General features: G+C 28.5%; 3 protein-coding genes across 3 annotated transcripts in view; all 3 read right to left on the bottom strand.

The window, feature by feature from the left end:
- LOC111629648 overlaps positions 1–1,569 on the bottom strand; it is a 15,461-nt gene extending 13,892 nt beyond the window's left edge. The window contains exon 1 of the mRNA XM_023373532.1: positions 1,371–1,569. Within this exon, the coding sequence (XP_023229300.1) occupies positions 1,371–1,486 (116 nt within the window). The 5' untranslated portion in view covers positions 1,487–1,569. The remainder of the gene's footprint in view (positions 1–1,370) is intronic.
- Positions 1,570–2,508: 939 nt separating this feature from the next.
- Positions 2,509–17,103, bottom strand: part of LOC111629646 (cysteine-rich with EGF-like domain protein 1) — a 31,835-nt gene continuing 17,240 nt past the window's right edge. The window contains exons 3-5 of the mRNA XM_023373531.1: positions 13,188–13,376; positions 8,320–8,475; positions 2,509–2,642 (exon numbers count right to left, since the gene is read on the bottom strand). Of these exons, the coding sequence (XP_023229299.1) occupies positions 2,509–2,642; positions 8,320–8,475; positions 13,188–13,376 (479 nt within the window). The remainder of the gene's footprint in view (positions 2,643–8,319; positions 8,476–13,187; positions 13,377–17,103) is intronic.
- LOC111629659 (trichohyalin-like) lies at positions 8,567–11,400 on the bottom strand. The gene is made up of 4 exons (XM_023373544.1): positions 11,332–11,400; positions 11,032–11,251; positions 10,754–10,955; positions 8,567–10,651 (listed from the first exon to the last, which is right to left on the bottom strand). Exons 1-4 carry the CDS (start codon positions 11,367–11,369, stop codon positions 10,335–10,337), a joined length of 777 nt encoding a protein of 258 aa, XP_023229312.1. The 5' UTR covers positions 11,370–11,400; the 3' UTR covers positions 8,567–10,334.

Genomic DNA, 17,103 nt, shown 5'->3' with positions numbered 1-17,103 from the left:
AAAAATATATATATATATTTTTTTATTAATGATGTAATTTTTACATATGTATACTTATTGTCCATAACTGGTTAGTTCATTCATATTAAACTATAACTTGAGTTCTATCATTAGCTCTCAAAAAAACAAAAATAAACTTTCTCTGAGCTGCTTAATATGGATTATCATTTTAATTTCAATTTTATAATACAAACAAAGTGAATTAATAATAAATAAAATAAAATAAAATATATAAATGAAATTAATTTCATATGAAGATTGCAATACTTCTTCAGTATGATTTTTGATTCTATAAAATGTGGTTGACCACATTTCAATGTAACTTTCGGAGAATATTAATAAGCAGCCATAATTTATTGATTAAACTATTAAATGTTGGTTTGATGTTCAATACATCTAAACAGCATCACTGCATTGTATTATATGTGCACATTGATTACAATACAAATACATAAGCCATATTGTATAGCAGGTGTGGCCAAACTTTTATCCCTTAGGGGCTACTTTTTTGGTAAAATATAGTCTGCGGGCAACTATGAATATGGGCAAACAATTTTAGGATTTTTATATGCGCATGCGTTAACATTCATTTGCATTGTTCATCGGGATAAATACAAACAGTATGGGTACGTTGCACAGACAGTCTATTATTGTAAGAATAAATTATCGAATTAAAATTTTTAAACATTAATTTAAGTGAAAGCAAATTGTTCAACTTTAGCTTTGCGGGCTACTTTCAAAACCTTTGAGGTCGACCAGTCAACCATGGTCTACGTGTTGGCCATCCCTGTTGTATAGGCTTATGCATGACCATAAGAACCATATCACCATTACCAATTTGACTTATAAAAGAAATACCAGAGGGTAATTCTGTTGTAAGTTGAGAATTATCAACATTTTTTCTAAAAATCCCTGGTTGGTTTACACTTTCATATTTAATGCCAGAAAACAATTTCAAATTCTGCTTAAAAAATTGGAATTTTAACTTGTCTATAATTCATCAAGTACTTCATTTTCCATAATAAATGATCAATTAAAGATGATAATTCAAATTACCATTATCAAGTTTATTTATTAATTTATATTTATTTATAATAATACAATTTATTTTATTTATAATTATTTTTGGAGTCACATGACTGCTCTTCAATAACTTTCTATAACAAATCATTATTTTTTAAATTAAAAATTTAAATTTTTTTATTTAAATTTCTTTAATGTTTGAGATAATAACAAAAATATGTCATAACACGTAACTGATTATGGAAATAAGAATATCTACATTTTATTACATTATAAAATTAAATAAAATTATACTTTGTATTTATTTATCAATAAAATATATATTAAATTTTATTGAATAATTTTACCCATTGCAGAGACATGGAATTTGATCTCTTTTACAATTTCCACACATATCTTTCACTTCATACTCAGGCATATTTGTTTTACCACCAACACATTGATCACAGACATATTTGGCCATCTGTTGATATTCATCTAATTAAAATAGTTTAATTAATTAGTTGATTTATATTAAAAAATCTTAAAAATAATAAATATATTACTCTGTATTATTATATTGTAAGTTTAATATAATAATGTAATAAACTGATATACTTTCAAATCAATAATCACATAAATAAATTTCAAGATTTACAGTATATCCTTCCTTTAAGATATTNGGGCAAACAATTTTAGGATTTTTATATGCGCATGCGTTAACATTCATTTGCATTGTTCATCGGGATAAATACAAACAGTATGGGTACGTTGCACAGACAGTCTATTATTGTAAGAATAAATTATCGAATTAAAATTTTTAAACATTAATTTAAGTGAAAGCAAATTGTTCAACTTTAGCTTTGCGGGCTACTTTCAAAACCTTTGAGGTCGACCAGTCAACCATGGTCTACGTGTTGGCCATCCCTGTTGTATAGGCTTATGCATGACCATAAGAACCATATCACCATTACCAATTTGACTTATAAAAGAAATACCAGAGGGTAATTCTGTTGTAAGTTGAGAATTATCAACATTTTTTCTAAAAATCCCTGGTTGGTTTACACTTTCATATTTAATGCCAGAAAACAATTTCAAATTCTGCTTAAAAAATTGGAATTTTAACTTGTCTATAATTCATCAAGTACTTCATTTTCCATAATAAATGATCAATTAAAGATGATAATTCAAATTACCATTATCAAGTTTATTTATTAATTTATATTTATTTATAATAATACAATTTATTTTATTTATAATTATTTTTGGAGTCACATGACTGCTCTTCAATAACTTTCTATAACAAATCATTATTTTTTAAATTAAAAATTTAAATTTTTTTATTTAAATTTCTTTAATGTTTGAGATAATAACAAAAATATGTCATAACACGTAACTGATTATGGAAATAAGAATATCTACATTTTATTACATTATAAAATTAAATAAAATTATACTTTGTATTTATTTATCAATAAAATATATATTAAATTTTATTGAATAATTTTACCCATTGCAGAGACATGGAATTTGATCTCTTTTACAATTTCCACACATATCTTTCACTTCATACTCAGGCATATTTGTTTTACCACCAACACATTGATCACAGACATATTTGGCCATCTGTTGATATTCATCTAATTAAAAAAGTTTAATTAATTAGTTGATTTATATTAAAAAATCTTAAAAATAATAAATATATTACTCTGTATTATTATATTGTAAGTTTAATATAATAATGTAATAAACTGATATACTTTCAAATCAATAATCACATAAATAAATTTCAAGATTTACAGTATATCCTTCCTTTAAGATATTAGAATGTCATATTGTAACAAGATAATTTAAAATATTTTATTTTAATGCACAATATAATGATATATATGTATGATTAAGTCAAACAATATCACAAAAGATGATCAAGCTACTTTTGAGTTATATTAACCTGTGAGGTGTCATGAGAAAAAATAATTCACAGATTACTCATGGTTGTTTTGACCAGGCCTTTTAAAAAAGATGTAAAAAATATAAGAATCATTGTTTCTGATTATTTTATATTTTCATAACAAAGAGAATATCTGAAATTTTTTAGCATAAAAATTATTGGGTTGTTCGGAAAGTAAGTTCGTTTTTTTTACCACTAGACGGATTAGTGGTATTTTTCCCGCCATTTTCTTTCTAAACCGTATTATCATTATATATTTTGACAGCTAGCATTTTATGGCTTATTTGTAAAAAATTTTGTATGATTTCGTGCAATTGTTTATTTTTTGTGTCCCATCAAATATGGAAGATCGAAAGCAGCATCTTCGGCATATTTTGCTTTTTTATTACCAAAAAAATAACAATGCCGTTCAAGCAAGAAAAAAATCGTGAGACATGTATGGTGGAGATGTGTTGACAGAACGACAGTGCCAAAACTGGTTTACAAAATTTCGTTCTCGCAATTTCAGTATTGAAGATGCACCACGTTATGGATGGCCAATTGAAGCCAATGAAAACAAAATAAAAGTACCGATTGAAGCAAACTGCGGAATAACAACACGTGAAATCACTAAGAGATTAAATTTGTCAAATTGAACTGTTTATGAGTACTTGAAACAAATTGGTTTCGTTTCAAAGCTCGATATATGAATTCCACGAGTTCTTAAAGAGAAATGCTCTATTTGGTGGGATATTAAGGAAATTTTTTTTGGAGCTTTTACCAGACAATTTAACAATTGATTCGAAAGTGTACTGCCATCGAGTAAACAAATTGAGTAATATCATCAAACAGAAAAGGCGGCCAGAATTGATCAACAAAACAGGTGTAGTGTTTTACCACGATAATGTCAAATTTCACACAAGTTTGGTAACTCGTCAGAAACTGTTATAACTTAGATGGGACGTGCTATCACACCAACCATATTCGCCAGATCGAGCACACTCAGATTATTACTTGTTCCGGTCTATACAAATTTTTTTTAACTGTAAGACATTTACTTGAAATGACAATGTCAAAAATCACTTGGATTGGTTTTTTGTATGCAATGATCAAAACTTTTATGAATGTGAAATCATGCTATTACCAGAAACGATGACAACAAATATTTCAACAAAATGGTCGATAAATAATTCAACAAAATATTTATTTATTATAAAAATATTGCATTTTTTTCCACTGAAAAAAAAACAACCCAATATTTAAAAGAAAACATATTAAACCTCAACATTAAATTTTATTTAACATAAAGTATGAAATATTGTAAAGTTTTAAATTTTATGGTTAAAAAAGATAAAAAACTTCAACCTTCATATATTCATGCAGTTATGAAAGAGTTCCATCATTTAACCACAAATTATATAAGTTCAAGTGCGAAGCTCTAAGAATTCCCACCATGTAGAAAAGACCAATAAATGCGTCCATTCCACTCCTTGACATATTGTACACATCTCATTCCCAGATATAGTTTAAACATATTTTTTGAATACATTGATTTGTATACTTCATGATGTCATCCAAAATTTCATTTGTAAAAAATAGCCTCCAGGCAGCAACAGGTGAATTCACATCTTTCTGTGCCTTCACACCTGAAAAGCATCTAACTAAATTGTGATCAGCTGTTCATCTATTATGTAGAAGACAGTGAATCCCCCATTTAGTTTTTCCATCCCTTTCTGTATATTCAGGCTTTATTTCAACTTCTGCTTCATCATCTTAAGACTACTCTGAAACTGTATCCTGTTTCTGTCTATCTACATTATCTTCAACCTCATCATTGAAAATAACTCATCAAGTGCTTCAATAGTGGGTTTGTCAGCAAACACATGTCTTTGAATTGCACTTGGATTTTCTTTTCTTTCTTCTTCTCAACTCTTCTCTTCTTTCACAATTTCTAATAATCTCAAAATTCTTTTTTCTTTTCTATCCATTTAGCTCAAGACAACAATCACTAAAAACTAAAAATATATAAATAATACTGAAATAACACGATAACAAAATGTTAAGTTTACTGTGAATAAAGCATATGCGATAAGTTGTGCACAGTTGAAAACACCATGTGTTAACAAAAAGCCATTTACTCAACAAGTAAAAAAATGAGTTACAGAAATGGCATAAAAAGTCAATGGACAAGTCTATAGAAAGATACTATAAGGTTGGAGTGTACACTATTCAGGTTTACGAAAGCAACAACAAAAAAAATCAAACATGGTTGAAAAGACTAGCGATGTTCCATGATGCATTAATAATTAAAACAGCCTGATTGTTTTGTCAAGACCATTTGGCTTAATCAATTAAAATCAGATTATGAGTTGTTGTTTATATATAGATATGCAAGTATTTTGATTTTATGTTTTTATAAATTAGATACAAAATATAACTCTGTTATTAACTTTATTAATCTAACTGACATTTAGCTTAATACCAACTTAAACTTTAATACGCAGTCAAACAATGATTTAGTATGACCATTTGTTTATCTATGAAATTGGCACTAAATCAAGCATGTCATTAAACCAAAGAATACTAAATAATAAAATTTACATGTAATGGTGAGTATTCATACATAAACTTGTGTATGAATGCTCACAAACTGCCATTGAATCAGTGTGATCACAATGGCAGATAGTATGGAAACACAATCAATTATAGATTTTCCACTTTGTGTAATTGGCTTTTGCATTTTGTTAAAATAATATAATATTGACAAAAAAGTGCAGTAAATTCACTTTACCTTCATCAAAATTAAATTTATAATTTGAATCCAAAAATTATTTGAACTACTATATTAGTATTGTCTAAAAAACAGTTCAATTTACTTTTATTATTTCTAATATTTGAAAGCAATTTATCAGAATATATCAAACAAATAGGAAAACCAAACAGAAATTAATATTTAATAGAGGAGAAGGTGGTATTATGGAACACTGCGGGTATTATGGAACCACCTCATTTCGAACTGATAATAAAGGCGAACTGTAGCGGAATGTGGCTGAACTGAACTAGGCAGACATCCATAGCAAGGGGAAAACCCGTTTTACTTCAGTTAAACGGTTGTCTGCATTTAATCAGCAAATTTGTTTTTTTCAAAATTCGCAAGTTTTGAATGCTAAGTGAATTTAATTATTTTTAAAATATAAATCGTGTAGTTGTAGGTTCACTGGTGCATGTATTCCGTTCCAGAGACTTAGGGGTACATATTAATCTGTGTGATGTTCACGTTTTTTAAATTTTGGTCTCGACAGACATAAGTTAATTCGAGATGGCGATGCGTGAAATACGGACCCCTTTGGTGCTTTTACAGTAATATGGAACTCAACTCCTCCGAACTCTCTCTTTGCAATCAGACATTCGTCCGGAGCAATTTGGGAAAAAGACACTAGGTAGAAAGTCTGAAAATATCGAAAAAGAGCTGCTGGAATATATATTGTTGATGGAGGTCATATTTTTCTATTATAAAAGCATTTTTGCGATAAAATACATTGGAGTAAATAATTTTGTAATTATTTAACATTTTTTGTCCTTTCCTATTTGTTTTTGGCTACATTAAAGCATTTTTTTGAAAATATACAGTAAGGTTCCATATTACCACCCGATTTTCTCTAAGCCTACTTTCGGACTTTTTGTACAAAAGCCTTCAAAAACCATACTTATAATTACACTAGCGAAAAATCCAATTAGGAACATTTAGATTACTAGTTACCAGTACTTTTCGCACAAAAAAATGTGAATGTAGTTATGATACCTTGTTTACAATTCACTAAAATGTAATTGGGGTTCCATAATACCACCTTCTCCTCTACCAATAATAACAAATATCTGTGCATTTAATAATAACATCTAAAAATTTACTATTTAAAGTTATAAGCGTAGCAGGGAGTAGAATTTTTTAAACCACAAAATGCATGACAAAAATAAAAAAGTACTATAAAATGTTTTATCTATACAAACTTGTAAAAAAAAATAGTAGATTTTAGATGAAAAATAATGTTCCCATAATGAGAAAAAATATATATATATATTAATTTTAAATAAAATACTAAAAAATAAAATAGGTTTCACATTAAACAAGATTTGTTTGCAATACAAGTTTAATAATTCACAGATATTAAAGAAATTATGGTATTATTGGAGGACTTCTCTGCAATAATATCATATGACATTACTAACGTCTATTTGAAAGTTTTCATTCGTGCTTTATGAGTATGACCCTACATAGGTGGGTACTATATCAAGGATTGATATTTTTACAAAGATAAGTAAGTAAAAATAGAGTATATAAGCTAAAGTAATAAATAATAAAAATTTTCCAATAAATCAATTAAATTTTGTTAGTATAAAATATTCTGGAAAGTTATTTATGAAAATTTGAGTCATAGCATATAAAGATTTAGCATGTTTTAAGTTTCCTATGATGTATTATTGTCACAAGTCGTAAATATTTTAATTTGTTTGTTAAACATACTTAAGAAGAAGTAAACTACCTTTTCTAACTACTTTGAAAAACACGAGTTACACGAGAAACACAATATTTCCCACCTTACGCAGCTGTATTCAGATTCAGAACAAAAAGAACAACATTCTAGATCAGTGATGAACCCATGAACTGTATCCATTTTATTTATTCTTTTGTTAATTAGTCTTTCTTTATTCAATGCTTTAAATAAATTGATCTGATCTGACAATTTCAAGGTAGCCACATTGATTGTTACAACTAAATAAAATAAAATTTGTAAACATGTTTTGTTATTTCTTAATTATTAAAATTAAATATTTATCCTGCAATTTGGAGTTACTAAATTTCAAATTCAAGTTTGACCTACTTTTAGAAAAAGGTTTGCCATCACTGTTCTAGCATATACAATAATATATACTGTATTTAAATGAAATACATTGTATATTCTACATAGGGGTGGTCAAAGAAAAGTGCAAATGGTGAGCAGGCATAGGGCCCCACACTTATCCAGGCTTCATGTAATTTGAAATAGATAAAATACATATAAGAAAATGCATTATAAATGAAACTGGTATGAATATTTAACTTGAATTATTTATTTGTTTTGTTTTTTATCTTATAAATAAAAATTAGTTTTATTTTAAATTGTTTATTTAACTGTCTAATAACAAAAAAGAATTATCTGACTTTTTCCATAACGTCTTACTTTTCTTCAGGCTATCCCTGACTTTAAAGTATTATCATTCCTTTTGTTCTAAACCTGAAGATGGTTACTCAAGATGGTTGAAATTGTTATTTTGAAATTTTTGTACTATAAGGTGCTGGATATAAAACAATATTTAATTTTCACTAACTATTCAATATTTTATCTTACTTGGAGGATAACAGTTAGATGCACAATCTTCAAAGGGTGAACTTTGTCCACCAATAGCACAATGTCCACACCTATCTACTCTATACGGAGTAGTACCAAAACATGCATGAGAACAATCTTTTTTACTTAAATCTTCATTTTTTCCAGTATTTCCACCTGCAGAAAATATCATCAAAATTAAAATGTTTAATATTCTCTTTAATTAAATAAATTAAAATTTCAACATAATAACAATAGTAATTCCATAAAGATTGATCCAATTAATTTTGATTTTATCCCGAAAAATAATTTTACTAAAAATTTAAATGTAAGCTATTAATTACATGTACAAAAGTTCATGGATGCCTCTGACATTGAAGAACTTACTTAAAAATGTTCTGCAAATATTTTCTGATAGCTTATTCACATGATTAATAAGTAGGCTTATATGAATAAATTGATATGCTATAAATACCACTCAAAAATCCACATAGACAATAGAGGTTGCAACCAAATTTTAATCTCTAAAATGTGAATGTCAAACGTCAAGCATGATGAGTAGAAGTTCGGCTCAAACTTCATTTTTTTGTGTTTGGGGTTGAAATTATGACATATTCTATTAAAATAAGAATTATTTAAGCATCCATGAATAATGTTGTAAAAAATAATGATTATAATTATTCAATATTTTCTAAAGTGATGTGAAGTGAGCACAGAATTCCAAGGCTGTGTTCACTTTTATTTTTTTTTTGTGAGTAAGCATTTAATTAAAATTTTATTTGTAGACTACTGATGAGGTATTAGTCTTGTTGGATGAGTATGAAAGTGATGAACGAGCCATTTCATTATATCACTAAAGCTATACCTGTGAATTTAAATGAAATGACAGATTCTGATTGCTTGTTTCATTTTCAGTAAGTGATTAAATTAAAGTAGAAATGAAAAAAAAAAGGAATAAAACTTATAAAATTTTATAAATTTAAGATTTTCAAGAGACAATTTGTTTCACCTCCATTCTGCTTTATGCCTTTCATTTGTAATTATTTGTAAAAAGGGATCACGCTCACTTGGATTTGATGCATTATGTATTTTTTTTTTACAAAGGATAGTTTATCCTAATAGACTTGATGATATTTCTGTTTTATTGGTGAGAACAAAAAGTGAACTTTCACAATTTGTACATGAAATACTAAATTTCATTTACAACAGCCATTCCAAATTGTTATTGAATATCAACAAAATAGAACAAGAGAAAAATTAATTATTTAAATCAAAAAAACACAACACCTTAATGTACCTCAATTAAAATTATTTAGCCATGTAATAACAGCAAAAGGTGCTCCTTTGACAAATTGTTGGGGGTTCATAGACGGAACGGCACATCCTATTTGTCTACCAATAAAACATCAAAGGGTATTCAGTGGCCATAAACATACACACTGTTTGAAATTTTAATCAGTGGTTACACCGGACGGTACGATTGCTAATTTATTTGGACCATTAGAAGGAAGACGTCACAACAGCAGAATGTTAAAAGAATCTAATTTGTTAGAGCATTTGTCTGCAATTCCTTGCTCCTAGACCAGGATCCAATTTGTTTTACACGGAGATTCTGGTTATCCTTTGCGTCAACACCTCATTACACCATTCCGAGGTGCTAGTTTAACACCTGGGCAACAAGTATTTAATTCAAGAATGAATTCAGTAAGAGAGCGTGTGGAATGGGTATTTGGGAAAATAATTCAAATATTTGCTTTTCTAGATTTTAAAAATAATTTTAAATTGTTTCTTCAGCCTGTTGGTAAACTTTATATAGATGGTGCACTACTTACAGAGTGTCACACTTGCTTATACGGTAGTGCAACACCAGATTATTTTAATTGTTTACCCCCAAATTGGACAAATACTTAGAATGTAATCAATAAATAAATAAAACTAAAAAGTGTTGGAAATAAAGCCAAGTGTTTATTTATAACTCACATTTGAGTTCGAAGTCCGACACAAAATAAAAATTCTTTTTACAATTTTATAAAAATTTAGTCTTTATTCAAAGTTTTCATGAGTAATTCTAACAACAATCTTTTTTCCTCTCCGTCCTGCTTCAGTCTGGTTTCTCTCTCTTTTCTCTCTAGTTCATATCTTGATTCTCTTTCTTTCCTCTCTAAATTAAATTTTTCTTTTTCCAAATCTAATTTTTCTTGTTCCAGTTTCAGTCTTTTCAACTCTACCTGCAGTTCTTCTTTCTTTAAATCCAATTCTTCTTGTCTCAACCGAAACTGTCGGTCTTGCTTGCTTTGTAAGTACGAGACAAGAAAGTTTTGTTTTCTTTTTCTCGGGAAATTTGTATCTTCGTCTAATAATAATAATAATAATAATATTTTTAGAAATGTATAATTATTACATACAATTCTTGTAGTAATTTTATTATAAAGAATTCTTAAGTCTTTATATTTACCGGACGGAAAGTCGGGAGACGACGGTCTTAAAGACACCACGGCCGCATCCGCGACTTGCAGCCTGGCAACGGCCGGCTGCGTCGATTTCTTCTCGGTCGCTATCTGAGCCTCGTATCTTAATTCTCTTACTTTTTGTAGAAGTTGATTACGTTCATTAAATTCCTCTTCTGTTCCGGATCTTCTCAAACTGACTTCATCATTCTGAAAAGAAGACTGTTTTAATATACTCCATTTAAAATAGAATAGGTTCTATATCTTGCCATCCAAAAGTTAATACCTCGTAATACTGTAGAAGTAAATTTGTCCTTTCCCGGCATCTTCTACCGTCGACTGTGTAATGCATTTGTAAATTTTCTGATATATTTATCCAAGCAGTTTTAGGATTTTCATACGAATAAGGATTTACAGCCACCACTTCCTTCAATAGAAGTATGTCATGACAACAGGAAAATCGCATTGGAACTTTCCTATTGTTTCTTATGATAGGAGACACGACTCTAATTAAAGTCAAAAATAATTATTTAGTGTTGTTAAACATTCTATAAATGTTTTAAAATAGTTTAATTTGTTTATTTACCTACGCAGGTAACCCGCGTCGATATACGGTTCCGCCATTTTTCATCAATATATCCCATGAGTCATTGCGCGACGCGTTTCGCATGGACTTCAAACGTCACACGTATACTTTTGCTTGCCGTACAAGTTTAAAGTTCGAACTTCGACCGCAAACTTCTAACCCTTTTCTTTCTCTCTTTATCTACTATACAGTACAATAGTACTTTTTGTGATTTCCCTTAAACTGTACATATGATTAATGGATAATCCATAGCATTTTTTTTTTTTTTTTAAATTATAAAGTTTTAAATCCATAATAATTTTAAAGTTGAACAGTTCAAGTATATTTTATTTAATAGAAAATTTAAAAAAAAAAGTAGATATTTGATAAATATAATTTGGAGTTTAGATTTTAACTGTGATAATAAGTTATAAGTCAAATTGTAATAATTGGAAACATAAAAAGGAAATAATATAAAATAAAAATTCTAAATAAATTAAAATTACTATAATACAAAAATTTTGAAATTAAATTCGTTTCTAATTCTTTACAAAAAGATGTATAATAATTTTGAGTTTTGTCTCTTCTATATTAAATTTTTAAAATACAGGTATACCTCGCCTTACGTCGGTAATTGGTTCCAGGAAAGCGACGTATGTCGAAAAACGACGTAAGTCGAGTTTACTTGTCTCCGAATCTACTTGTCACCAGGCTAAACCATAAATTACCATTCCCGGTTCTGTATTTTATTTATTAATGCATTTTTTATAATATATGGTTAATAAGAATCTATTTTAAGCTTACAAACAAATAAATTTTAGTTTTTAATATAGTACAAAAAAAGTAATCTAAATTTACGAATGCGTGTACTGTAAATACAGTACATACTTGTATATATTTTAATATGATTTTATGTGCTTTAAACGTTTTTCTAGTGATATTACGACTTCAATATTTGTGGCGGACAGACGTAAAGTCGAATAAAATGACTTAAACTTGATTTTTATTTTTCCATATACTTTTTTGACAAACGACGTATAATCGGGAACGACGTAACTCGAAACGACGTAAGTCGAGGTATACCTGTATTTTAAAAGATCTTCAAAGAGTGAACTTTGTCCACAAAATATTGCTTTAATTGCAATTAAAACTTTAGATATATTATTTTATCATTAAATTGCATTGGATTTATACATGATTACAATTGGGTTCCTTTCATACTTTTTAAATATGTTATTTTAAAATATAGGAAGGATGTTAGAAAGTAATTGTAATATTAAAAAAAAAAAAAAATTAACACAAGCTAGACTGCAATATTTCAATCAATTTTTAATGTTTTCATCAAAAACTGATTGAAAAAAATTGGTATTATTTAAGTTGTTGAGAGCCATTGGATAAAAAGAAAGTTTGCATTTGGCTTAAATGTTTGGCAAACAATGATTTAGAAACATATAGATGTGGCCACTCATTTACCAAAGACCTACATAAAGTAAAACAATAAATCTGTGGATACCTACCAGATGGTCAGTGACATTAGTGGCAAATCAAATCTTCACATTTTATCATATCATATTGATAATATTCATTATAACACTTTCATCTATAGATTATTGTAGTTTTATTAAATTAACTAAACAATCTTGATTTAAAAAAATTAATTTAAAAAACCATTATCAAATGATAAATAATTGGAGTAAAGTTTTTACATATGTATTCAATTCTTTTTTGCTTTGAAGGAATAATAAATTATTAATGTTTCATTTATTATTTATATTCAAATAATTACTTTTATATTAAATTTAATTAAACCTTTCAATTTATGTCCATTCAAATAAGATAAAAATACTAAATTTGGTTTTATTATACAGAAAACTTACCCACACATTCATTGGTACACTCATCAATGTATGCTGTTCCTTCACAATCATTATTGCAATCAAATTTACTATTTCCTCCACATTTGCCTTTACAATCCTTTCCATAATCTTTTGGTAAATTTGTTTCTCCTTCCACACAATAACCACATGCATTCTTTGTTGCACCTTTAAATCCCAATGCCTCACATTCTGAAAAAAAATATTGTAAATTAAAAATAATTCAAATAATCTCTCACAGGTATGTAAACATATTCTATTAATTAAGTATTGAATTCATTTTTATTTTTATGATAGCATTGGATCATTTGAAAACATAATTTCAATTATCTTCTTAAGATATTGGATGGAAAAAGGTACTGTACCTACAAAAAAAATTATAAATTCTTAATTTTAGGAGGAATAAAGGAACTATTGCTGTAAAATACATTGTTGTATTTTGAGATAGTTGTAGATAGATAAGTGAACTAATAAATAATGAAATTCAGTGTTAGATCCAAGTTAAGAAGAGAAGGCTAGAGATATGAATAATACAAACTAATAAGAGTTGCTACTTTTTACTAACTTAATTCATTATGGTGTGTATTTCATGTTCATAATTAAATAAAAAAAAAAGTATAGTCGACCCCCCTATAACACTGTTGATAATTCCGTTTTATATGAATTCCATGTTGTACGAGTCACTTAGATTTTACAAATACGTGTGCCGGGCTGTGAACGGCTCACGTATTTGTAAAATCTAAGTGACTCGTACAACATGGAATTCATATAAAACGGAATTATCAACAGTGTTATAGGGGGGTCGACTGTATATACTGTACAAGAAAAAGAGATGTTTGCTTTATGTGGATACAGTTTATAAAAATGAGCCCTAAAAGTAGTTTATTGAATATATACAGCTTTTTTTTTTGTTAATTAGAATATTAGAATTAGAATTAATAATTAGAATGCTTTAAAAATGGTATTTAGATCAATTTTTTTAAGATCAAACTTTGATTATATAATCGAGATACATACTAGTATACTTAAAGTACCATAAATGAGCAAAATGTTTCATAATAACAAATTATAAAAGAAAAAATATATATTCAATTATACGAGCGCTAAGGTGGCCTTTCTTTTTTGCTAGACTTATTATATAGTGTAGTTAGAGACATACAGAAAAACGATGTTGTAATCGTAGAAAAAATATTATTAAAGTCTGTTATACGTCACAAAAAATATAATGTTAAAAAACTAACCAAAATAATCAAAAATTTAAGAAATACCCACCGTACTAACTACAATGAAACCACCAATCATAATAACCAAACTTATTACTATAAAAAATACCAAAAACTTGTTAAAAAATTAAATTACCCAACCATCCAGGAAAGGGAAAACTAGTTAAATAACATAATCGTCAACCTATCTAACGTTCAAATAGACCCTTAGTAGACATAAAAGGCTATATATTTTACAGCCTTGAATTATTTTTAAAAGGGAAATTAAACGTTTTAAAGAAGTACCACTATAGTATAAAGAGTACCGATAACTTCATACAAAAATTGAATACTGTAACGTTTAAATCAAGCTACAGACGAGCCTCTCTTGATGTACGCAACATGTATCCGTCGATAAAACATAACAGAATCTCAGAAACTTTGAAAACTGTAACCAATGGATCATAGACATGACAACTCTGGTGTTGGAAAATAACTACTTCAATAACCATGAAAAATTCTATAGGCAAAATGATGGCATCACAATGGGTTCGGTAATAGGCCCCATTTTAGCTGATCTTAGCATGACCGACATTGATAAGAAGGTCGCAAATATTACGGGCATAATAGATCTACAACGCTATGTGGATGACTGTTTCATTGTTTACCATAGTAACATTATAAATACCAACCACTACTACTTGTTTATGAGATAGACACCGATATTAAATTTGACTTACAACCCGAAATCAACTGCCAGTTACCTTTCCTAGACACCCTTGTCACTAGATTTAATAACAAAACCACTTTTAAAAAATACAAAAAACCATGCACCGTTGACAGTATCATATTGATACATTACACATCTGAGGTACCCACTTACATCAAGAAAAACATCTTTTATATGTACAGTATATTGACAAAATCTTACGACGTACTACTTGATGAACGGATACAGCAGAAGCACACTCAACAAATGGATCAACACCAAAAATACTAATAAACACGAACATAAAAACAATACCACCACTCAAAATTATTTTAAAATTCCATACGAACTAAATATATTCGAAAGAATCAAATCTAAATCACACAATTACGGTATAATCTTTAACGTCAGAAAAACTTCCTTGTTTGAATTAAAAGATAAACCCACGTAATAGTTATAATAATATATGGGACAAAAGAAATAAATAAATAAAAAGTAATTTACAAACTCAGTTGCAATGCACTCCCCCCAAATCTTATTTAGGTGAAAGTGGCAGAAATCTTAAGACTCGGTTTAAAGAACACATAATCGCGATTAAATATAATAATTGCAACTCAGCTGTTACTGTCCATTGTAACGAAGAATGTTGCCAAATCATTAAGGAAACCGTAAAAATTGTCAAAAAAAGAATCACATACGCAAAAAAGGAGATGGTATGAACACCTAGAAATCCTTAAAAACAAAGACACTATGATGAATTGGTCAAAAACTACATGAAACTTGGTATCCATACTTGACCAAGAGAAGCCACGAGGGGGGAGGGGAGTGGATAATTAATGTGTACGACAGTTTCTCGTTATCTGTGCATCCTTCCATACGGTACCCAGCAGGGTGCTCATACGTCTCACTTTCACTTCCTCCTTCATTTTCTAAATTTCCTTAATCCCTCAAAAAAAAACCCTTTTTCGATCCTCCCCTTCCTTAACACCATTTACACCCACTATCTTTCCCCTACCTCAAGACGATGCCTTTCTGTTGTATCCTGTTAACTTTCCCACTTACATCTTGTGTATCACCACATCGTGTACAACTCTACTGTAAGTTAAAACAATTTTCTTATGTTTTCTCTATTTTACGGTGCACCTTCTTCCTCCATCATTCTGTAGTTCTTAAAACGTTTTCTATTGATCTTACCGTAATCAAGGTCACGGTTTCCCAAATTTTATAGTCTTATTTCTGCACTGTATCATGTATACTGGGGTGTTTTCCCCAACACTTTGTACAGTACCATACCGTTATGTTTGCAGTAAGTCCAAACTTTTTACATATATGCATAAATACACGCGTTAAAAAATGCCTGAAATATATATTATGCATGTTAAAAACCCCAGTAATGTATTATACAAAAATGTGGGCGTATTACTGATTACAATTTACTGATTACAATTTACACGTCGAAAGAACTTCTCCTGAACTATCTTCTGCAAACGTAGGTTTGAACCCTGAAACTACACTTCCAAGTTCTCAACTATCAGGTGAGCCATATGATTTTTTTATCTTCTTCTCCAGGAAAAAATTCATCTGATATATCAAGTATAACACTATGGAATAAAATTTCTGAATTAATTAATGTTTCTAATACGAGAATATTAAGTCAAATGACTATTATCAAAGAAGATTTGGACCAGATTCGTAATAGTATCCAAGAAACTAAAGTCCAAAATCAAAAAATGAATAGCCAAATAATTAATCTTGAACAACAAATTGCTAATTTGAAAATAGAAAATGAAAGTATGCAATATCGAATGGACAATATGGTTAATGCGCAACATCGAAATAATATAATGTTATATAGATATCCCAGTAAAACTAATCCTACCAAGCTAGAAGTGTTTAATCTTATTAATGAATCATTAGAATTACATGAAGTTACAATGGATGATTTAATAGCGATTATTCCAATAACTAAATCACAGTATCCAACAATTAAATTAATTATTAAAAATAC

The sequence above is a fragment of the Centruroides sculpturatus genome, unplaced genomic scaffold (assembly GCF_000671375.1).
Source record: "Centruroides sculpturatus isolate CEXI.00-Female unplaced genomic scaffold, Cexi_2.0 scaffold640, whole genome shotgun sequence".
In the NCBI taxonomy this organism is placed as follows: Eukaryota; Metazoa; Arthropoda; class Arachnida; order Scorpiones; family Buthidae; genus Centruroides; species Centruroides sculpturatus.
This window is presented reverse-complemented; position numbering and strand designations above follow the sequence as displayed.